This window comes from Micropterus salmoides, unplaced genomic scaffold (assembly GCF_014851395.1).
Source record: "Micropterus salmoides isolate LMB-PRFRI ecotype aquatic unplaced genomic scaffold, ASM1485139v1 Ms_hic_scaffold_132, whole genome shotgun sequence".
Taxonomy (NCBI): Eukaryota; Metazoa; Chordata; class Actinopteri; order Centrarchiformes; family Centrarchidae; genus Micropterus; species Micropterus salmoides.
In genome coordinates, this window is record NW_024040397.1 from 19323 (window position 1) to 44961 (window position 25639).

Consider the following 25639-nt stretch of genomic DNA (forward strand, 5'->3'; position numbering starts at 1 on the left):
ATGGTTATCAGTATTATCACAGTATTAAGTAAAAATGTGCAGAAAAAGATTAAAATGTACTGATACACACACTGAAACCATTTCAACAAGTTTTATATTGAAAATTACAAATAAAATTGCCATTTTGTTTGCATAGACAATAAAATAACAGCCAACACCTTTTGTAAACATATGAAAACCATCTAAGTGTGCATTATCAAGATTTTATATTATATAGGTAATACAATGACCCCATGCAAAATTACAAATAAGACAGTGATAGTAACTGCAATGAGCAACAACTGACGTAAATACAGAGGAGTCTGCAGCGTGTCTCCTGTTCTGACACTTTCACAACTAATTTGATAGCTGCTGGATTCAAAATGAACAAGACATGCTGGCTGGTTGACTAAATTGCGTAACGTGTTATTATGTGCAGTGGACGAATAGAGTCGGTAGACATATGACGCACACAGCAGCAGAAAAACATGTAGCGTTTTTACAAGCGCAGCTAACACTGAGAGCTTCAGTTCACAAGCTGCAGGTCAGACAGACAAACCAAAGCTATAAGTTAACTCACTCTGCATTCACTATAAGGTCATTTTCTTCAATCAAGTTTATAATAGCAGGGTAACTGAACCCGGTTATCATGGTAATTAAAATGTGCACAGTAATAATAACAACCGTCTGGAATTTTACCATGGTTTATTGTTAAAGTAAGTAGTTAGTAATCGTTTCATCCCTAGATTACAATCAACACATTTTAGAAACACCACTATGAAACTAAAAATACAATGAAGCTAAAATGAAGAATGTTTTCCTTGTTGCGCCACCAATATATTTCAGTCATAACAATAAAAGACCAGGAAAGAAGACTTTTTCCCCTTTCAGTCCCCAATTTATGCAACAACGTGTCCCTCTGATTCATTTCTTCTGTGCTCCTATACTACCGTTTTTTACATAAAAAAAAAACATGGAGGTGATGGTGTTGATTCAAGGTAATATATAGGTATCAGCAGAACTGGATATCTTTCCTCGTTATTTATGACTTTACGTTTTCCATTTAGCCAAGCATGCATGTTCACTCTGTCTCCTTGCTCCTGTACTCCTTCTAAAATCATTCCACCAGCTTCAACATCTTTATACATGGCAGACCTATATCGACTATGGGGGTCATAGGCTGGAGGACAGAAAACTGAGGCGACATCGCTGCATCGATTGAGAACTGGCAAAGACCCCAAATCTGAGATATTGGGTAGCCAATGATTGTAACCTCCGAATGATTGCAAGAAGATCCTCCCCTGGGAGGACAGCCCTCTATAACGGAGTGAGTGCAAACTGCACATACCAGCCGGGTGAAAGAGAGGACTCTCAAGTTCAAAAGGCTTCACCTAAACCTGAATAAACACTGCCTGATAAATGACCAGAAACAAGAGCCATGGAAGACCTTGAGAAATCCTCCCCCAGGCCAAAAACTTGTGCTACCAGTCAAACTCTCTGATGTGCACACACACTCTGAGAAGCAGATCTTATTATTCAACTCTATTCATCAGGCTTTTACCGCTCGATGCTTTGTTTTGTTGTCACGCTCTGCTAGCTTTGGCTATCCTTGAAACAGCCCTGGAAAATTATAATGATGACCAAAGCTTTGGCCTCATACAGTAAAGGTCTACAGGGGAGTGAGTTTACTTGAGACATTGTTGACCTGGACCCAATTTTCTTGATTGCTTTTCTACAGAGCTACATGCATCTCGTCTTCCAGAGCATACAGAGGAAGACCAAATGAGGCGCAAAAAAATATCCAAAACATATTTGATATGGCATCTGAAAAGGGACAAAAAAAACATTACATTACATTGCGGGTAATCTTGAATTATCGCTCAGCATGTACACAGATCCATTTGCCTTAACAAAAAATTTACATTAGAAGCTGGATAAAAGATACAGCATGTTGCAGGGCCGATTCAGGGATTGCATTAGATGTTGGAATGGATTGGACAGATGTCATATATACTATGGACAGATATAATATCAGAACCCTGTAAACAAGATGTCATAATCAATTTGTGTAGTGGGTGGAAAAAAATAGGCCAACATCCCAGATCAAAAATACTGAGAGTTCCTCATCCAAGCTTCCTTAAAATTATCTAAAAAAAAAAAAACTTTACTACATCAACAGCAACACAAAAAGATACCAATCATGTTTAGCTCCATATTGTAATCCACTCAAATGTGATTAAATAAATTCCAACCACAGAATTTCAATTCCTGTAACCATAACCCCTTTTGACAACTGTTGTCCACCACCGACCTGTAAGCCACTGTACACACTAAACAAACCTGTTCCACCACACACAATATATCTTTGTGTTTGGTTAGGCGTCATCCTTTCATCCTCTCTGAATGTGCGTATTCAGAGAATTAGGACCACTGTGCAGCCAAACAGCCAACAGGCACAGTGGAGTTAATAAGAGCCAAGCACATGGATTTTAAAATAGAGCAGTGGCAGGTGGGCACGCCAACAAAACATCCCGAAAAGAGCCCACATGGGATCTGCTCTGAGACCTCGAGCTGAAACAGTACAAATGCTGCAGATCAGCTTTATGGACCTCCTAATAGAACCACTTAGTAAAACACTGGTCGATTTCTGAATACAGGAGACCTTCGGCACAATACTGACTTCCTGTATCCCTTATACTTCTGTGGCTGAACAACAAATCCATTACACAAACCCAATAATACACACTGTGGTATGCTACTCCTGCAGTTTAGTTACAGTATCTTGTTTTACAGCCCGGAGAGAAGAAGCCTGGACTGGAAAGTGAATTCCATCAAGACATTTGATTGCACACCTCTAAAGCATCAGGAGGGTGAATGTTATTCCAAATTATTAATGTAGGCTGGAGACCTGAAATGCAGATCTTCTTCAGCTGCACGGTGAGGGAGAGGGAGATCAAAGAGGAGGGTCTGAGAAGAGAGGAGCGAGTGAGGTTGTTGCTTAAACATTTCACATCTATCTCAGCTCCTCGGCAACAAGCCCAGTCATTTCTTCACATAAATACTTCAGGAATGAGACTGCATTGATGAAGCAGAGGGGGAGATGGGAATGAAAAACACACCGCAAGTGGAGGAGGAAGGGTGGAAGCAATAGATAGGCGGATAGGAGGTGAGACGCTGCATTAACATGATGACATTAACTCCATAAGTGGCTCTCATCTACTCTGAGAGCTGCACCAGAAGCACAGCGCTGGTCAGCTACAAATAGAAACCAGATAAAGATGCAGAGAAGCAAAGAGTGGAACGGCAAAACAGAGCCATTACTGTAAAATAAAAATAAAAGACCTGGGTAAATATTTGAGCACAGTGCCCAGATCCTGCAGATCAGACAACCCCCCAGAAACATGGCGTGTTTGGTGTAGACAGCTTCATGTGGAATTAAAGCCACTGTAAAAACGCCGCCATTTCTGGCCTTTGCCGTACTTCAACACATTCAGAAAGCCCTTTTAAAAATAGGACATTTCTAAAGAGGGCTCACGGGCGAGGCTGTCATGACAGTACCTGGCTTGGCTCTATTCATGGATCTTACAAACACAAGCCCATAGCAGCCTCCGTCTCTCCCCTGCTGCCTGCACACAGAGGACACATTCATCCCAAAGTGGGCACCTTGAGGAGACTGGGGGGGGGGGGGGGGGGCGACAGACACTTGAACTTAAAGGAATTTTTTCAGCCACTCTCACTATCCCGGCTGTGTTGAAGGCGCAGGGGAAAACACAATCATGTGCCTTTCCATCGACATGTGGCGATCAGATAAAACTGACTCAGTTTTGACATGATGAGCGGTGAGTTAATGAGCCCGATCTTTGGCAGGATAAGAGCATTCCTCGCACAAACTGGGAAGGATCCCGTGGCCTTCTTCTCACTCTGCAAGCAGAGGTTGTGAACTTTAAAGGGCTTCGACAACGTGGGAGGGCGTTGCGTCATGTTCATTTGTCTTTCTTTCTAGCGCTTCTCTTTTGGATGAGAGTCAGGCACAGCTCCGCACTCCACCAGTGCATATGAATGGCACCCATGAAGGCATGCCAAGCTGGGGCTCAGAGAGGCAGCTCAAACATGCACAACCGAGTTATGAATATGATAATCAGAAAAGCGTATCCAATGTGTTGTGCGAGGTTGGAAGTATACTCCTGGGAATACATAATGACATGGCAAGGCTGCCTTCACAGATAGCTGAAAACCCCACAATCATGCTCCCATTCCTTTGCTCCAGATGATAATGTAATTACTGTGTAACTAAAGTCATATGCAAACACAGGCATGTTGTTTGAGTAAAACAGAGCCATTTCTTTTAAAGAGAGACCCAAAATCTTTCCACTTGAGAGCATTTATATTCTAATTTCCAGCCATTTTGAAAAGAAGAAGCCTGGATTCACTTACACATTTGCAGTTGTTGTTTTTTCCACCCCAAACTGGGGGCCAATTGGGGAGGGGGAGGGGTGCCCCCCCTTCCTCCACTGACCCCCGAACAAAATGTAGTTCAAACTCTTTACATTTTTACTTAAAAGAAAGCGTTGCTCTGAAGCAATGAATGAGAAAAGCAGTTGTATTCACGACTTCCACTCTCTGTAGTATGTCTGTTGTTCCTCACACAAAGCAGGCAGTTGGACCAATGAACTAACTTAAAGCAGCAGCAGCAAATCCGTTAGAAAAGCATGGAGGTCAATGTCGGGGTCCGCATCAATGAGTGTCTGTACTCTGGACGTTTTTTCTTGTTTTCCAGCATCTGAATGAATAGGAATGTGTGTGCGCTGTGTGTATGCAATGTACAGTAGCGTGTTACCAACCTTGGAGGCAGATAATACCGACTGCGTACATGGTATCCACCGGTGATGTCCTCCTGTTAATCACCGCGGGGTTTCTCCTGCCCTCCCTCCGCCGGGTCTCGCTCCTCTCTCCTGGTAGATCCATGACTGTCCTGGTGCTCGGCGGCTCCCCGGTGCTGTTCTCCGGCGCTACGGGAGAGCCGTAGGACTAAAGGGGAGCGTCAAAGAGATCCGTGTTTCGGCGTGTGCGTACAGGTGAACTAACCCCGTAACCTGCGCAGGTCCCCCGGGGAAGCCAGACGGCCCGCTCACCTGGTTGTTTTGGAAACTAGCAGGAGCGAGACAGAAACATGTGGGGAAGCTTCGGTTTACAGGCCAGCCACACAAACGACTTAACGAGTTCAGACTGAGAAGCCCCGCCGAAAGTTTCAGGCGAAGTTTAAACTTCCAGGCGGCTCACGGGACGGAGGGCTGGTGTGAATTTAGGCCGCAATAGTTCACTACAAACCGGTTTGCGTAGCCGCCGTCTGCCTGCGTCCAGAGCCGCCGACCGCCGGGCAAGTACAGTGTTCAACAAGAGTGAGTTTCGCTCAGCAGTGTTTCCAAGTTGGCTTCCTCCCACTCGCCTCAGTGATTATTTTTTTTACACCCGCGTCAAGTGGGCCGAAAAAATACACGCAACTTCCTGTGTGAACTTTCAAAATAAATGTTAAAATGTGTGATTTTTTTTTTTTAATTTTGCACATTTAGCCTACACATTGAAATTTCATAACTTTCATAAGAAAACAAGGTTTTATTCTTATGTTTTGGTGTGAAATCTGAGCTCCTTTTATTTCAACAATATGTACACACCAACCCCTCGTAAATTTCAATTATTCCGTAGTTCCACACAAACCGTACCCCAATAATGTCATCAATGTAATTCTATTTTGAAATATAAACATCCGGTATAATTCTGTGTATCTATTGTCGCTTGACGTATATTCCCGCTATCCCTACAGTGGAGCTTCCGGTGCCCGTACCTGACCTGGGATAAGGAATACAACACTGCGACCCCCTGGTTCAACCTGATCACTTCTCCCTCAGATAAATGAATGACATTTTGTTACCATGCAGATTAATTGCAAAATAGATTGGATTGTCAGTTAAATTAGTAAATGGATGTATTTAAATGTATATCTATATCCCGGATTGTAATTAATTTAACAGCTTTTTTTCATGATGCTCTCATATAACAGTTAAACGAATGAATGTCATTATTATCGCAGATATAATGACATTTTGTATGGCTTTTCTCAATGTAGGTAAAAAGATAATACCTAGTAATAATACTGTTAAGCAAATAAATAAAACAAGTAAATAACTAATTAATTAAGTACATAAATAAGCAATGCCCTAAAACAGCAGTAATAACCGCTAAAAATTTAAAAAGAAACACAATATAGCCGTATTAGCAGCTTAATGTTTTACAGCTACAAGGGCTGTTTATGCAGTGCAATTTAAGACAAATTTAAAAAACACAAACCAGCAGGAAAGCAGACTCCTGTTGTACATTCAAGAGTTTGACAGGTGATAAATGGCACAAACCCAGTGAGTTGTGCCATGCACATACATCACCCTCTGCACTAGGAGACAGCCCCTGCTGGCACCACTGGTAGTGCTGTGCGTGGGACTGGTGCCATGTTGCTGGTCCAGCTGGCACCTAGATGGCTGATAAAACATGCAGTCAACCAGGCTAAAGGATTAAAGGGTCAAACCAGTGTTACCTGATCATAGGAAGGGGCTGCAGTGAAGGAGGCAGGCCTGGAGGATAAGTCACTTACCTTACTCTCTATGAATTCCTAACTTGAGAAGAAACAGGAATGCTTCAATAGGAAGGAAGAGCAAAAACCTGCACACTTCTTTTATTTGAAGTTGCTGAGGGCATGGTGTCAACTCTCATGCACTAATGACTTGTTTGCTTCCAAGACAACTTGGAGAAGGAGCCTGACAGCTCTCTGTAGAACAAAACCATCCTCAGATCCATTAAGGCAAAGCTCTCAAGAGTTCCTGAAGGGTTGAGGCTCCACATTAAAGCTGTGACACACTGAGGGATTACCACTGAGCGGAGAAACCCCGGGCTGACTTCTACCAGGAGGAGGGGAAAACTCTGGGAGACGCATCACATCTTGGCAAGGCATCGGTGATCACAGGGTTCCCACACTTACTTAAGACACTGGCGTATTAGATCAGGCTTGGTGGAATTCACTGCATTATTATCTGCAGGTTTAGGGACAGGGTATAACACTGGTCTGGAAGTTTTTCTTTAACCAGAAACATATTTTCAAGGCCTGTAGGGATTCCTCACATCAGCCACAAAAAATTACAAAAACACAACAATGATAGAAAATTGTTGGTTTTATTTCTGAATCATATTGGACAGTGGTTTTGATGTGTTATTAGACAATATTTATGACATAGGATTGTTTAAGAATCAGATCAAAACAGATGCACATTCAACTCTTACCAACAATGACCGATTATGAACCTAAACTAATTATTCCTGCTATATGTCCTGACGAGGAATTAAATGATTTGTGAATATATGATCATTTTCTGTTTTATACATGTATTACAAAGGATGAAAACAAAAACACAGATGCATACGTAAAACAAAAAAAACCCCAAACCAAGTCAAGAATAATTACAAGACAGTCCAGTTCTTCTGAATAGCTTTACTAAAGAAAAATGCAATCAAAGACGGAAGACATCCGAGTATTGTGCAAAATCTATCATTTTCACAAAGTAGGAATCTAGACATGTATCACACATCTCAATCACTGTAAACAACACTAGGAGATGTGCTCAACGTTGGCAGCTCAAAACCCGCAGAGGTTGGCTGAAATCCAGAGAAACAGCCATCCTGCAGGTGAGTCTTGCATTGGCACCAGAGATCATTCAGGATGACCAGGATGAATTAAGCAACCCAGTTCAGCCTCCCGTTGTTTTATATACAATTTAAACATCTTCATGGTTGTGTTTTTCAGCACTCAGAGACCACAAATGACTCTAGAGATTGTTCCTGTGTCTTCTCTGCAATGGGAGAGAAACTTGTGCAGGAAAACAAAGCAGCCTGTTTACATAGTTTTGAAAAACTGTGTAGGAAAAAAAAAAAGCTTATCCCAAACAAGTCACATGACGCATGTCAGCAGGATAAATATTTCACTCCGTCTCCCAAAGCTTTAACCAACACCTGGCATTGTAAATAAATCTCAACAGGCAAAACGTGTAACCATTAAAATTTAAATTATTAATTTAAACAGTATAATCATGTCACCTTTATATCACATCATCTTAAACCAAACTGAACTATTTTTTATATTTCTATTTTTGGAGCAAATTTTTTTTACATGAAGAAAATAATCTGATCTACACTAATACGACAATGAATGGCACAGGAAGACACAAACATCTCAAATTTAAACAACATAAGGAGAATTATACCAGAACAGGTGACATTATGGCAACAGATGAAGTGAAAGTGCGGAGTCACAGTGATAATGAACAAGGAGGGTGAGGTATGTTTTCTTGGCCACATTTGGGAGGCACTGAGGCGAAAACAATATTAGGAACATGATGAGGGAAAGAGACAGCTACATGCCTCTGGAAGACCAAAAAGCAACAACTTATATTTAAAAACAAACTGGGGAAAAAAACATACCAGTTATGTACGTTTATGTTTCAATGACTGGAAATGTCTTTGGATCTGGATCTTGGAGGAAATGGGTCTTTGGATCAGATGCTGACAGGCAGAAAAAGGGTGTGTGGGGTAGGGGGGCTGAAGCAGTCTGGTAGTGTTGTTGGTGATCGTTGGGACTCTGAGAATGAGCCAAGAGGAAGGAGGCTCTTTGGGTCGGGGGAACAGATCAGCTGTTAGAAAGCTACCTGCCCGCCTGCCGCTCAGTTTGCAGTGTAGAGATCCACAGTGCTGGAGCTCAGGCCGCGGCTCTCCCTGAAATTACTTCCTCCGCGAGTCTGACAAAGACATACACAGAAGATACGAGAGGGGTAGGAAATTAAGAAATGTAAAACGTAACATTTTCCGATAATATAGCAAAAAATTCAATACAATTTAAAAGACACACTGTCCCTCACCTGGAATGGGTCATCACTGGTTTTGTTTAGGTAATTCAAAGAAGCAGCTCGCTTCATGCTGTTGAACAAAGTAAGAAAATAATGTTAATACAGTGTGTGAGATCAGGGCACAGGTACAAAATAAATTTCCAAACTACTTTGAATGTACTTTGGGAAAAGTCATCACCTGAGAATCCATTACACAGTCTGCATTCCAAAGACATTAAATACAACACTGAACAAAATTATAAAACGCAACACTTTTGTTTTTGCCCCCATTCATCATGAGTTGAACTCTAAGATCTAAGACTTTCTCTGTGTACACAAAAGGCCTATTTCTCTGTGTACACAAAAGGCCTATTTCTCAAATATTATTCACAAATCTGTCAAAACCTGTGTTAGTGAGCACTTCTCCTTTGCAGAGATAATCCATCCACCTCACAGGTGTGGCATATCAAGATGCTGATCAGACAGCATGGGTATTGCACAGGTGTGCCTTAGGCTGGCCACAATACAAGGCAAAATGTTCAGTAAACTTCAATAAAAGTATAATTTGCTTTAAATGCCTGCTAGCCACCGTAACCGGGTAATTTGTCTGTTCTTACTTGGTGCTGCGAGGTTCAGGCGGTCCGTTGCCCTGCAGTTTTTTCACCAGCAGCTCGCTGCTGCGACGTAAAACGTCCCTGAGCTTCCCCAGAGAGCCGCTGCGCTGGAGGGCTCCACTGCCGTCCTGCAGACACACACAATCATCAACCCATCCTCTCCGCTCTGAAGAACTCTTCTTTAGCTCTACATTTGCAGATGCATGTTTGTGTTTTGCATTAGTTGTTGTGTAGGCCAGCTCTGTTATGGATGGATTTTATAGATAATATTTTACTGTAAATACGTGCAATGGTATTGATAGCACGCAAAACTAGCACCATTTCATTTTCTGATAGCTGATCTTTCAACGTCATTTTCATCATTATCATCCTGTAACCATCAAGCAAATGCACCTTTTAACAGTTATACCATTAGAATCAACTGTGGTCCAATGGTTATGTGTTGTTTTTCCATCTACAGTAAGTAGAACCTAAATGATTATTGAGCAACTATTCTGATAATTGAGAAATCACTTGTGTCATCTTAAAGCAAAATACCCAAACATGACTCAGTTTAAGAATCTTAGTTGGACGATTTGCTGCATTTCTGTCTTTTGTGACAGTAAACTGAATATCTTTGGGGTTTGGTCTGCTGGTTGGAACAAACAAGCCAAGTGGCCGCGTCACCTTGGACTTCAGAATGACATTTGTCATTATATTCTGACTATTTATAGAACAAATGATTACTCAATTTATCAAGAAATTTACCTGGCAGATTAAATGATAGCAAAAATAATCAACCAACTCTAAGCTTTTTTACCATGTTACAATAATTTGTCCATCCATCCATTCATTTTAGCTGTTTGTCACATACCAGCTAGCCTACATAGTGTGTTTTAATTATTAACCAACCAGTAAGCACTGTATGTGTACCTTCCTCTGGCTTTGGCAGCAGGAACCCTAATGAAATACTATCTAAACTGTTTTTGAGGTGTGATCATCATTATGCAACACATGCTTATCACCAGCAGGGGGAACTGAGGATATGTATTTGCCAAAGACTTAATATTTGTTCCACTGGGTGGTTCTGCAGCCGCCACTAGAGATGAAACATACAAGAATCTTTTTCTACTGACAGTAATACAGACATCTCCATCCGATGCAGAGAAAAGACAAAACTTCACAAATGAAAAACTTTATTTGAGAATACCAACAAGTGTTGATGCAATAATCTTCACAATGCAGAATGGTAAATATAATGCAGTCCTACTTTCTAAGATAGTGCTTATAGACCTTACCATTTATGTTCTTCCACTTTAGGAAACTGAAGTCACACTATATATGTCAAGGATAGACAGTTCAATAAATAAGCATTCCACTAACACAACAATATTGTCATAATTATGTGATGAACATAGTCAGTTATTTTGCACATTTTGAGTTTTTTGAGTTGCATTAGAAGTATAGGAGTACTCATTGGAAGGAATGAAGAATCAAGGCAAGTAGCATACTGAAAAAGCCGTATAGTGAATGCACTTGTCAAATCTATAAATAATACAGCCTACAATTACACTTCCAAGTTAAAGTCATTTTACATTCAGCAAGTTAAAACATCTGAAATAACATGATCTTGAGGGAAATACTCGCACTGTACTTAAAAACAGGATTGGCCAAAGTGACAATGTTTATATGCAAACAACTGTGTAAGAAAAAGGCAACACACCCCATTAAGCTTTGTGTTCAAAATACAGTATCCACAGCCAGGCACTGTGACTGTACCACCAAAACACACACAAATACACACTAAAACTACTGTGGAATCCAGGCTTCCTTTGAATTATAACACTAGCTTCTACTCCTACACAAACAAATAAAAGGCAATTCTGGGTATTTATTACAGCCTTTATTTTATTTCTATTATTTAAGCAATCTCTCAGGTGGCCCGTTTCTGTGCTAGATCTTCCAGTTGGTCTCTGCTGCCATATTGGCTTTACAGCATCAGCCAGTGTCGCTAATTCCCTTTGTAAACGCAGGCTAATGTGTACGTATTGTGCCAAGGACACTGAAGCCAGCGAGAGCAACTTGAAAATATATTGCCTAACAACAAGAGTTTACTGTGATCTGATCAATTTGCCGAACTGACGTCGGCCGTTCTGGTCTTTCACAACAGGAAACAGTATGGCATTGCTGACAAACTACTGCCTTAATATTCAGCCACAAAATAATCATTGTTTAAAAAATGTAAACAAAACTATATAAAAACTGAAATTCAAAAAAGGAAATATATCAATAAAAACAAAAATAGCAACGCTCCCTTCTCGGTTCCCGCCAACTAGGCCGCAGAAGTTCAAAAGAATTGACATATTTTGATTAGCATGTGAAACTACACTGTACCATTTCTTTCCAGACTGTTCAGGCATGTTTGATCTCATTCTCACATTGGTTAAAAACAAAACACAAATGTAATGGCAACAAAAACAGACATTAAAACAAAATACCCCCCCCCCCAAAGTTACTATTATGGCTAAATACAGGCACCTGTATGGAAGCTAGCTTTGAAGTCAACTTTCACTTGTTGTAGAAACAGACTGCGGGTGCTGAAGGCGACAACGATTCAGAGTGAGACCAATGCAGAGCAACAGTGGAAATGAACTATTTTGTAATATACTGAGAGTCCATAGTGACCGTTTTATCAGACTGTGCGTTGGGAGTGATGTCTGGAGCCAAGGCTGCCGTCAAAAGGTGGCACCAATCCTCAAAATTATTTCGGTTTTACCTTCTTTCAATAAATAACTTTTCCTGCTCCACTATCTAGCCAAATAAATTTACTATGCACCTATGAAAAATTACAAATGGCTGTTGGAGAGAGGAATAAATGTGCGAGTGACTTCCTCACAGGAAAAGATTTCACACACATGATGACTTCTTTTTTTTTTTTTTTAATGTTAAGTGAGAGAAAGAGTCGTAACGATGTCTGAAAATGGTGGACGACACGGGGGGTTAGTGAGAGGAAAGGAGAGAGAGAGAGAAAGAAAAGAGAGAGGGAAAAAAAACGAGCAGAGAGGAGAAGACCAAACGTCCCAGCAGTTGTCAGATGAACATGGGACAGAGGTGACAACCAGGAGCGGGCTTTCTGAGTCTCTGCCGGAGGGGGCACCGGGAATGGTAGAGGAGCTGTTGGTTTGGTGGGACAGAGAAGGCTGGGGGGGGGGGGGAGAGAACGACAACACGCATCCTTTTGCTATTGTGTTGGGGAAGGAGAGAAGGATGGAGGAATAATCTTGATGGCTTAGGCCTGACAAAAGAGAAAGAGAGAAACAGACAAAAACGGCACACATTGTAAGATTAAGAGCTTTGGGTTGGGCTTCCTACGCTACACACCTACGCATAATTCTAAGCTTCATCCCTTTTTCCACACTTCACTGCACTATTCTGATTTTAACTGCACATTGTTTACTAAATTTAAAACTGCAGCTTGGGGTCTGGTTAAAGTTGAGGGATCCTACACAAACAAAATGCTGCAGTAGAAGTTTGGTGGTTGCAGTCAGCGTGACTCAGCTTTTCTTTCCTCTCAGAGTACCAGGAAGTCTGTACTTGGCACACTGCAACCAGCCAGTGACTGTGCACTGCAGACGTAAGGACAGCTGCAAGCATCAGCACTGAAACGGACATACTAATATAGACTGATGATGAGAGGGACTGACACTGTGAAAATCTCTATATAGCATTTTGAACCCAGAAACCCTGCATAAACCATAACAAGATTAAAAAAAAACACTGCCTAAAGCAAAATTTGAATCTGCTGACTGATGAAAACTTTAATCTTTTCATGATTATCTTAACCCTTCTATTCTAGCCTCGGCTGGTCCTATGCTCCCTAAAAGAGACTAATAATCTAGCCTAGTTATTATGTAACTATATACCAACCCACCCAAGCGTATTGTGTGGAGTGAGAGTTGAAGAGGGAGAGTACAATCCACTGAGTGAGAAAAGGAACTTTGATTGAAAGGCTGATTGGTTGTCAAGGCAAGAGTGATCAACGAGGGAGTGGGTTAGTGACACGCAGAAAAAGGCAAAAGGATGAAATCTAGAAAGCATGCAGACTAGCAGGCAGCACACTGAAGCAGCGAGCACGTAACAGACACACACACACACACACACACACACACTTAGACGTCAAATTGTGCATTTTAAAAAGCTGGCAGCTCATCTCTTCAGCATTACTTGTTCAACAACAAACAAAGTAAATGAGCTCCTGTAAAGTGTCACTTAAGTTAGTCCCATCTAAAATGATGTAATAATGAAACAGCAGGCATTGATTCAAATACCTAGTTCTTAAGTGAACTGTTCAGATCAGCTGTGTGAGTATGTAAACCGTAAATGTTCCTGTCGCCTCATATCAGACTTTCTGAGAGCAGAGGGAAGACGTATACATATTCAGCAGGTGAGCGATACTTCTGATGTGCCTTTCACATTATCGCTCAGCAAATGTCTACAGAGAAGCAGACAGTCCTTTACTTGCTTGTTTCGAAAACAGAAGAGAGCCAAGCTGTGTTTGCGGTTTTGTAAATGAATGGATTGATGGAAGTTGTTAAAAAAATGTTTTTAGTCAAAAGCTCAAAAAGGTTTGCGACAAATGAATCTTTTTTTCCGTTCTGACTGTGTGAATTTAACTTCTAGCGCAATGGTCGTGACTTGGACGATGAAATGCGAGCAGACACCCAGCAGTCATCCTGCATGCCGTCACATGTTTCAAAGACAAACAGGTGCGTGCTCCGATGGATACACGTTGCCTTTGTTGGGAGTGAATTTTGCAGCGGTTTTGAGTAGCTTGGGTTATGGCGTGTGAACCTGTGTTCACAGCACTCACATTCACGCAGCAGCCAGCAAACAAAACCCCACCTTTTCAAACATGATGTTACTCAGAGGCAGCAGCAGGCGTCAGGGTTAACAGACATTCCTTAACAATGTGAAAACACAGTGAACACACACACGGCCCCGTTAGTGTGCATGTTAAGGGTGAGCCCGGCAGGCTGGCATTGCTACATGCATGTTTGGACTGGGTTGGTGCAGTGAAGGGCGTGGCTGCACTTAAGAGAGGGGAGAGGCAAAGGCACAGGCTCAGGCATAGGCAAGGGCATCTCTGCTGGCACAATCCTGCACTCTGGCTTATGTAAGCTTTTACCAGAGGGCTTCTTTGAGCTAGTTAGCTGCTTTCACCCCGCTACACTGAATATCGTATTCTCAGCACTGACTTCTTTAAAGAGAAGAGGGGTGACAAGTCCAATGAGAAACATTGCAGAAATAAAAAGCCCTGCAGTGAAATGACACTAATGATTGTTGAGCCACAGCCAGGGTGGATGATATAATGAGGCAATAACAGCAAGATGAATCATTACATACCTACCGCCCAGTTCAAGGATCAAGGATATTGGTAACCCTATTAATTGTGTTTAATGGTGGAATCATGGGACATCCAAATAAGGATTTAGATAGGCTGTCTCTCAGAGAGTCCCACATGAGCAGATAAATATTTAATATGCCGCCAGGGTGCCACAGAATGAGCTTGTGCCTTTTTTTTGTTGTTACCGCTCCACTTGTGCAGAAGCATCGCCAGCAAAACAACCAGTTATTACAACGAGACGCTAGGACTTCATTGTCAAGCAATGAACAACAACAACATGAACATCTAGTCCAAGGCAAACTCACATGCTGTCAAAAACAACACGTCAACATGCCAAGACACTCAATCAGCTTTACGCTTTGCAAAAGGGGATTTCTAGGTTAACCTCGTGAGAGGAACAAGGCTACAAGACGGTAATGGACCGGTACAGATAAACAGCCAAACCATGAACTGGGAATAAGCAGCGGTTACACTGGTTATTTTTTTGAAAAAAGGTGGGCCTTAAAATTATTTCGTGAAAAATCAGGTTGTGAAATGTGGACTTAATAATAATCAACACTGACATCATAAAATAGGTAACACGGTCTGATCTGTGCTTCTGTGCAATTTGACCACAGTAGCCATTTCATCCAATTGTCAAGCTAATTTAAAGAGATCTTTTCAAATGTTGCAAAAAAAAAGTGAGCATAACATAATAATAATTCTTCTTCAGGTACAGGAGTCCACCTTCCTGTTAAATGTAAAAACCCTGCTTCCTAATCACTGGTCGTCTTTTATTCAGAATTCTTTTCATTTGTAGGATGTTCTGTACCAGTCCACACGCTCCGTGACAATATGATCATCACCTTGTTCTTCCAGTGAGGTCACTGGCCATGTTGACTCGACTATAGTGGATTTGTACTCACCCCGTTCCACTCGACGCCCATACTCACTTCCTCGCCGGTCTCAGAGCCGCTCTCATACTTAACGCTGGTCAGGCTGTCCCTGCTCCTCCGCCTGTCGCCCTCTGTATCCTTCAGGATCTCCACCACACGTGTCTGGTGGATGGGGTCGATCCCCTGATGGGAATAACACACAGACACGACCCAAACAAATCATAATTAGAACTAGCTCGGAGGTGGACATTAGCTCATTGATATGGGTGAGAGTGCAAAGTTAAATGGAGGTTATTATGTTTTCTGTCTATTTTAATGCATTCACTGTCACCGTGGCATCACAGAGACAACCGGACATTTTAAATGACTGTGAGATGGGAGTGATGTTAAGGGAGAGAGGTGGTGGCTCTATGGGTGCTATCAGTTAGAGACAAACCACTTACTGTGTTGCTCTGGATCCATAGAAATGTAGAGAAAGGGAAAGAAATATCATGAGATTTTCTATCCTAACACGGGGAACATATTTAAGAATTTACAAAAACAGAAACTAATTTAAAGTCAACTGCATGTAGAAACAGAAATTTTCAGTTCAGGAAAGGCTGCCAACCTGCTTGCGAGACCTCACAGCGCACTCTTCAAGGGTCTCAGCAGCCTCTAGCTTGCCCTGTCGGCGGTACAGGGCCCCCAGGTTCCTCAGGGTGGTGTTCACTGTAGGGCTGGACACAGAGACAGACACACCAATATTTAGCCAAAAGGTAATTTGAGGAGCTACTTGGTGCAGCCAAAATCAGAATATATTGACTTCATGCAGACTTCATGCACTTATAAAACAATAAATAGACTTTACTGAGTGTCTCTATGTATGACTAAGTTGGAAACACTTATCACGCTTGGCCTCACCTGTTGACTTTGCAGGCCTTGTACCAGCCTCCGTACTCCCCATATGGAGTGTTGTCTCTGTGCTTGCCCTGGAAGTAAAAAAGGGAGCAGAGGAAGAAAACAGTGTGAAGGGGAGTGGTGGTTTGAGCTGGATCAGCCGCATTTTTCCTGTGTTTACATACAGCTAAAATATGCCCTCTGGGACTTGATATGGCGTGAACACAGACTGTATTTTACTTTGCAGGAAGTGAACTGAACAGACCAATGTCATGACCCTACATTAGGCACGTTTCATACATTTATATTTGCAGCGTTTTCAATATCTGCTCTGCCCCCCCCCTTACACAACGCCCTCACCTTGCTCATCTCCTCTCTTTCCTCTGCATGCATCCAGATGGGCTTGTTTTCCGCTGCAGACAGACAGACAGGAGAGGTGGTCTACACACAGTATAACAAAACAGGACTGGAAAACAGATGAACTGGTTGACCTCGGTCAACAATCATGAAATATTTGCGATGCAGGCTGAGCTTGCTATTTTACCCTACTGATTAAGATGGTGAAATCAGTGGTACTGTTTGTTTAGACGTCCATTTCTGAGATCTGGCACAGACACTGGATGAGAAATGAGCCACAGTCTGTTGTGACCCTTAAATATGAAAACACTTGCTAACTGTTAAAGACAGTTGTAAATAATATAAAGACTGGCAGATAAAATATGTAACTGAGTAATAACAGTAGCATGTGTTTGTTTTGAATTTAATGTTTTCCATGGACATTTCTAAATAAATCTAAATACAGAAAACAATGTAAAAGCACCATTAAATTGTTTTGTTGGACTACAACCTGAACAAGTGAAAGGAGATACTGGTGATGCAATTTAAATAGTGAAAAGAAACAATGTAAGTATCATTTTCAGATCCTATGAGCACACTTAAAAACGTACAGATAACCATGCTATAGAGTCATTAAATATGCCTTTGAAACCTACACACAGAAACTATAACTCCTTCAAATTATAAAAGATAATTAACAATATCTACTTGTAATAGAACATAAAACCTTTTTTATTGCCAAGGACTCGAGCTGTTGGTTCTTAATGCTGCTTCGCCTTAACCTTCATCTCTCTAACAGGTTTAAAAACAAATGAGCAGGGTTATCAAGTTGACGCATGATAAATAACCCTCTCAGTAAAATGAGATGCTTTTGTTGGAAGAGCGCGCAGAGCATTGTGCCCACTCCTTTCCATTCCCTTTTCAAAGCAGTTAATCTAATCCCTGATGGAAAGGCAACAAAAAAAAAAGCTCATCTTAAACCTAAAAGAGAAGAAAATTGCATAAGTTCATCTTTCAGAAAAGTAAACTCTTTATTTCTTCAAAAAGTTTGTTTAGCTTCTTTGAGTCCTCTGAACGGTGAAGGCTGGCACTCTGCTTAGAACATCGTCCACTTTTTAACCATCTGTCCATCAGTGACCCTGCTCGCTGGTGTGAGACAAACAGTAGATGGAAGATAAAACAATGGTGGAGGAAAGTAAGAAATAACAATAAAACCATCTACATATTCTGCAGGGCAGTCAAAAGTTACCCACCACCATTTTCTTGGTATAAACTTTGTAGTCACTTGTTTCTAGCCTGATTAAATAAATTGATCTCCACCATGGCAATATAGAAATAACCTTGTGCTGCCTTATACTGTACAATTTTATAATTACATATATTTTATAATACTACAGAGGCCTTACCATCAACGGATCCAAACTCTTTCTCATGAGCACGAGTCAGGATCTCTTTGTACAGAATCTCAGCCTCCTTGTATTTCCCCTGTTTGAGAAAGCAGGACGCCTGAAGAATACAGAGAAGTGAAAGCCCATTTTAGTGTTGGATCAACACGGTGTGCACCCTGAGAGAGCAGGAGCAGTCTGCCTCCATATTTCTCCTGTGCACTGTGACTCGTGAAAAATTATGTAGTACCACAGAGCCTCCCTCACTGTCTCCATACAGCCTCTCCATCATCAGTGAGGCAGCACAGAAGCAGGACGGAAAGCCTTTGGAGAGCTACAAGTAGCAAGGCAGCAGACAAAGGACGACGGGCTTTGTACTCTATAAGCAATGCTAACTGAAACGAAGATGTTCTATAAAACACATCTGAAGATTACGACACATGCGCTGAAAGTCTAAAATTACATTTCAGTTAGCGTTTGTTCATTACTTGATTTTAAAAAGCCTGTGTCTGTTTTGCAAAGCCAGGAAAATCAGTTGAATACAAAAAAGTTTTCAAGGACATGTCAAGTGGATGCTTTGCAGGCAGAAAGCCGCTACAGTGTAAATACTGAATGCCCCTGCATTGAGACCAAGCTCATGTTGCCAGAATAAGTGAGTGAGTCTGCTCACAATAAAACAGCGTTTACCTTGGTACGTTCACAGCTCAACAGGGACTGTAATTCTTGAACGGTTTATTAAAATGAAACGGTTTGAAAGGAAGAGTGAAAAAAAAGCACAATGAAAGCTGATGTTAGTGGTCACTTCTCTCTCACCAGGTTGTTCTTGGTTTTGGCCACATTGGCGTCGTCTGGGCCCAGCCTGCACTCGTAGATCTCCAGGGCACGGCAGTAGTAGTACTCCACCTCCTCGTACTTGCCCTGGTTCTGACAAAGCAGGGCCAGGTTGTTCAGCTGTTTGGCAACATCTGGGTGGTCCTTCCCCAGGACCTGATGGAAACCAAGAAGCAAGTGTTTTGAATTGACATTTCAGTTTATGTCTCTGCCTCAGGGCATTTGGCTTTCCCCATGCATCTCTCCCTTCTTTGCCTTGCTGCAGGCACTCAGGAGATCTAATCAAAGGCTGGCTAATCAATACAGAGTGTACAGAATGGAGCTTTCACAGAAAGAGAGACTCATAGCACCCTACTGAGTTTTCTAGCTTTGTCATGTCTCCTATCTCCTGCCTCACTCCCCTGCTACACACCCGCTAACCATTTTCAGCTGTGCTCTCAATTAAACTCTTATTCCCCCCGACACAGGAGCGGCCCCCCTGCGGAACCTTTACAGACAGTTTAAGAAAATCATTTGATTTTCCCTATTTATAGTCGCTGGTGTTACAGTAGCTCCGGTTGACATTTTGGAAATATTATCACTGTTAATTAGTTTATTACAATGTGCTAATTGTTCACTGGTTAATCCTTGACATGAGGCCACAATAGCAGTGCTGAGGACGGCTCTACTGGTGCAATCCAGGGACATGGCCTACCTTTTCTCTGATCTCCAGGGCCCTCTTACACAGAGGCTCCGCCTCCTTGTACTTCCCCCTCTTCCCATACAGCACGGCCAAGTTGTTCAGTGTTGCAGCAACCTGGACATACAGAAAAGGAGAACACTTGAATAAGCCCACTTACTTTCACGATATCAGACTTTAATTTACTTCTGTCTAACCCATCATAGTCATAAAAATGTGTACATCCAATCAAGCAGTCTTTTCAAAAAGCTCAAAGCCCCCTAGATTACACAGGATGGTAACCTGCCCTTGTGTTTCATTATTCTGTGTGAAGGATCAGGACTGAGTGACATGAGAAACAATATGAGGCGATCTGCAAAACCCACAGAGCTGCAGCGACCAGCACTGTGCTTTAATAGCTTCCTTCATGCTTTAAGAGGTGTTCTGGTGCCACAATGTAAATCGATTCTTACAAATCTGTTCACAAAGGCAACAAAACACTTAAAATATTTTAATGTTTTGCCATTGGTCGCTGTATTCAGATTGCAAGGATTTTGTGATTTGGTTCATGCTGAAAGTATGAGCAGATACTGAGCAGTTGTGATTGATTACTTTAGGGCCTGCAGGCGTATGGTTAAAAATCCATACTTAATATTGGAACAAAATCCATACCGACTGAGATGAACTGAGTAAATACAGCAGCCCGTGCGGTTATTGCCTCTGTGTTGACAGAGTCTTTGAGAGATTATGAACCAACAGAGGATGACTAATCTGATCCATCTAATCAGGGAAGTGTCCACATGAAGATATGTCTGCCGTGGCAATAGTGTAGTCTTACAGCGGGATGGTCTCTGCCCAGGGTTTTCTCCCGGATGGACAGAGCGTCGTTGAGCAGATGGGCGGCCTCTTTGTATTTGTTCTGATCCCTGCACGAGTGAGAGGGAGAGACAGGACAACGCAATGACAAAATTGACACAATTTGTGTGGAAAGATCAGAAAAAAAATAACAGCTCAAGCTCCCATGTGGAGACATTTCTGACCTGTAGACCAAGGCCAGGATGTTGAGCATGGTGGCCACGTCAGGATGGTCGTGTCCAGAGGTCTTCTCCAGGTCCTCCAAAGCCTGCTTGCAGAGGGGGACAGCCACCTCGTACCTGCCCTGGGAGGCATACTGGATCACCAGGTTGTGCAGGGTTCTCAGACGGGCTGGGATCTCGTAGCCTCCCTGCTGGGCCGCAGCCACGGCCGCACTGTTGTGTTGGTGCTGCACTGTGGGGTACAGAGGGCAGAGAGCAAAGGTCAGCTTGGATGTCAAAGAGAGAAAGCCCCGACCTGATTATATCGCTAACTACATTTGGAAGCACACAATACTGTGGTTTCAGGGAATAATTGGATTAGGGGGATAATTCAATTAGTGATGCCGACTGTCTCATTTTGAAAGTTAATTTCTCTATAATAATGCTTCGTTATCAGGTTTTTTGGTTACGTAGACAATAATTGAAATTGCGGAATATTGTTGTTCTTACTTCCTTGGCCATGCTCCTCCTCGTCATTGGGGAAGAGGTCGTCCAGGGAGTCCTTTGGTGTCTCTCGGTCCTTCTCCTCCTGCTGAGAGGATGAAACAAATCTGCCAGTCAGATCCTCTAACCGAGAGCAGGAATCAAGGACGACAATTCAGGAGTCATCATATGTGAAACGAACAGTGGCAGGTAACAGAAACAACCCAGAAATGAAAATGTCAAGCACATCCATCCGAATACCAAATCGAGCACACATGAAACACTATCTGATAGGGAGCTTTATATTTATTAGATAATATGCAGAGCATCAGAGATTGAGGCCCCATCCACATTAATGCGTTTACATTTTAAAACAGAGACCTTTTGCTATGTTTGCACCTCCCGTCCAGATTAAACGGCAAAAACAAAGAACTAAATCGGAGAAGTTTGGAAACGCTGCCGACCCCGTTTTTCGTTTTGAATACCCGGAGAGCGTTTTAGTGAAGACGGGCAAAAATGGTGGACTTTAGAAACGAAGACGCAGACGCACGTTTGGCTCTCTGATTGGGTCTTATAAATCATGCAAAGCAGAAACACAAAGCTACTGACCAAGTTTTTGATTTAGTATTTTTATAAAAAATATTTTGTACCATACAAAGAACACTTACAGCCTACACTTGTACTGTGCATGTCACCGTTTACTTTGCGACGACTCCCAGTCTGTTTTCTGCCGCCACAGCCTTTTAACTCCCGTGTTACATTCAGTAACAGTCCCAGCTTGTTAGTGATCCATGCAAAAAAAAATATCTGGTGTGGTTCTTCGTCTGCATTACTTTATTCTTCTATTCTATTTTCTGTAACTACGGAAGAGAGAGACCATCTGCTTCGAGTTTACACTGGCACGTGCAAGCCCAGTGTACGTGAACGGCCTCTATGTGTGCGTTTTTAGTCGTTTTAGTATAGACGGAGATCAACTCTGATACACAGCTAATACGCTGCTGTGGACGGAGATTGTTTTAGTTTATAAAAGGAGAATTAAAACAAATACGGAGTAGTGTAGAATAAGAAGAACACTGTCAAGTAGTTTTAAATATTTAAATCAAGAGGTATTTGAAGATAATAATGCCCCATATAACAGTAATTATTCAAGATGGACAACAAAAGTGAAATAACCTTATTGTGTAGTTACCTATATGCAATTACTACATACTCACTCAGTATTTACTGCATTTTGCCTACTAAATGAATGATTAAGTATGCAATTTCTAGGGAGCTTGAGTGTGTCCAGTAAGCTCACGGCACATACTCAGAACTTCTAGCTAATCTAGTATTCATCCAGGCATTCCTCGCATCTATACATACTGTGCAGTTGGAACGCACTACACACTCAAACAGAGCAGACAGCCACACTGAGACAGAGAGGGGTCTTGGCGAGATTCTCGCTGTAGAGAGCGAATCCCTATGAGGGATGAGGTTTCCCAGGGCAACTGGCTCCTTCTTGTGAGCTTGGTGGGAGGGGCTTAGCGGAGTGACACCAGCAGAGAGAGAGATGCGGAAGGTTTTGCACCGTATGTTCAATTGTTACCAACTGCTGCTTTAAACAGCATGTAAATGTACATGCGAATGTAACGTAGGTCTAGTTAGATGCTGCGGTCATCTTCTCTCTAAAAAAAAATAAATAAATCACTGCTAAGACCTGCAGCTAGAACACAAGTTTGATTACTTCGTCTGTAGTTCCCTACCGCCACTCTGGCTGCTGCTGTCACTCAAAAAAGAAATACACACGCCCTTCCCCTGGGCTCAGAAAAAAAATTCTGATATTATATTTTATATTATATTTTATGATCCAAAATGATTAACAATACATTAAAAAGACATGTTGATGTTATTTTAGACAAAAAAGCGAACCATATAGAAACCTGTTATGATGAGTACAATCTAACTACAACGCATAACAACAAATACCTTACAATGTATTAACCCAAATCTCACAAAAATATATATAGTGACCAAGTAATAGTAATCTGTAGATGCATTTGTAATTGTAAGTGAGGCACTTCAGTCTTGATATAAAGCTTAATGTCAGTGTTCAGTCTTTACCGTGGGTGAGACATCTTCATCATATTTTTTGAGCTGGTTCATGAACTCCAGGTGCTTCTTCTCCTCCTCCAGCTGGGCCACGCTCTGCTCGCTTTTCTGCAGCTTCTGCTGGGTGTTGGCCAGCTCGTCCCGCAGCCACTGGTTTTCCTGGCAAAGCCTCCTCACCTGCGCGCGCAGCTTCTGCTTCTCCGACTCCACCGCGTTCAGGTGGTTGGACAGGGCCATCATCACCTGGGGCAGAGACAGCATCGGAGGAGCGACGACATTTAACAAGGGCAAACTGTTGCAGCGGCGAAGCAGGAGAGCACAAACATGGGGCTGATTCTGAGTGAATCACGATCACCACACAGGCTCATTATAGAATGAGGAAGCAGAAACACACAAAGTAGAAGACAGGAACATGCGGCTGTGTGGGTTAAATAACACATTTACAACATTCAGAACAGTTATATTATTAATTACTAATAAAAATTTTAACCCACTTTACTGAACCTTTGCTCATATCATCCAAGTGACCAAATTATATCTACTCATTGAACTAGAAAATGCTGTTTTGCCTCCCTCATACCTCTACCACCCTGTCTTACCTGTGCTTCTCCCAGGCCCAGTTCAATCATCTCCACTGACTTGCGAAGCAGGTTGGACTTCTCGTGCACCAGGTTGGCCTCTTCATCCTTCTTTAGGCACTTGATGGTCTCCAGGAGGCTGTGGAGGATGGAGTTGTGCTCGTTCTTCAGGGCCTCAAGACCCTGGATCACCAGCTTCGTGTTGGAGATGATCTCCTCCTGAGAGAGCTTCTCGAGCTTCTCCTCCCGAGGATACACCATGGTGGACATCTTCTATGTAGCTCAGGGAAACCTATACAGGGGGGGGGGGCAGCTGTTAAAACAGCAGGCAAACTCACTGGTGGACTCGCAGCAGCAGCTGCCACATTAAAGGCACTTTAATAATGGTCTTCTAAAGGTGCAGCTGTGCTTGTTTAACACTGAAATTCACAAAGCACAACTTGATAGCTCGACTGAATTGCAACTGTCACAACATGTATCTTGTTACTGTCCCTCCGTTTAACTGAAAGCATTCTCAGTTTCAGATGATCTTTCATGCTATAAACCATCGGAGGCCTTCTCTGCTGGAGACACATGACAGAAGCCACTATTTATTCTCTGCTTAAAGACAGACAGCGTAGAGCCCCGCCCTTGATGCCGACAGACACCACGTCATCATTCTCTGCTCTGCTAATGAGGTCACAGCATGATCCACCGGCAACGTGACAGCCATAAAAGGGGAAATTAACTTTTTATTAATGTGTTATCACTACAGGGCAGACGAGGGATTCAAATGTCATGAGATAGGTCAGCGTTTCTTTGAGCTGTTGAATTAGACAAATGCAGAATGTAAGTATGCAGTTCAACATGATAAGAAAGACAGGTCCTTAATAAAAGCAATGTTCTCAGCTGCAAGTGGTGAATGAATAGCCACATACAAATTAAAGACATGTGTAGAATGCCTGCTTTATGCATTGCTGAGGGACACAGGGACATCTTATTCTGTTGGGATCTGGCACCTATAATAAGCCCTGGTTGGGAGTAGGGCTGCAGCTTGCAGTGTAACAGAGGGCACACAGATGCTGCAGTGTGGGTGCCTTCTGGTGCCAGCACTTTATCCAAACAGAGGCCTAGCTGGCTGCACGACTGGCTGAAGGAGAGGATGACATGACAAAAGCCCCAGAAATACAGCTTAGCAGCTGGTCAAGTCACAGAAAAAAAAACAAAAAAAAAAAAAACAGTGTCAATAATATTGTGTTCTGAAGAAATGTTCACCCTTTGGTGAGCGCATGTGCTATTTCCCACTCACTAAGCCACGTCACCGTTGGCTACATCATGCAAATGTCAGCGCAAACAAAGCGGCCCTGCCCTTCCGACTGGGGTCCGGGCTATGTTGAGCTACTGCATTCTGTATTTTAGCAGCAGCGAGGAAATGAAGTTATGGATGAGGGGGGCTTGCAGTAATAAACGCCAGATGAGAGCCATCTGCCAAGAGAAAAATATATTACAACATTAGTGAGCCATTCCTTGCTTTGCTACTTGTATTTCAGCAATCGTCTATTAAAGCAGAGCACCGAAAAAATAAAGAGCAACAAATGCCCTAAACTACTGCAGTAAATAGCTATTTGCGTTGTAAT

General features: G+C 42.2%; 1 protein-coding gene across 5 annotated transcripts; it reads right to left on the bottom strand.

Moving 5' to 3' along the window:
• Positions 1-7178: 7178 nt before the first annotated feature.
• On the bottom strand, positions 7179-23536 carry LOC119901467 (N-alpha-acetyltransferase 15, NatA auxiliary subunit-like; the record flags this gene model as incomplete). Of its 5 annotated transcripts, XM_038717065.1 has the most annotated exon segments (15): positions 7179-8813; positions 8934-8991; positions 9518-9642; positions 15803-15955; positions 16216-16224; positions 16380-16488; positions 16673-16740; positions 17009-17061; positions 18391-18490; positions 19183-19356; positions 19895-19996; positions 20697-20784; positions 20899-21127; positions 21385-21466; positions 23458-23536. In XM_038717065.1, coding segments are annotated over 15 exon segments (1504 nt in total), but the record flags the coding sequence as incomplete, so codon positions are not given.
• Between the last annotated feature and the right edge of the window lie 2103 nt (positions 23537-25639).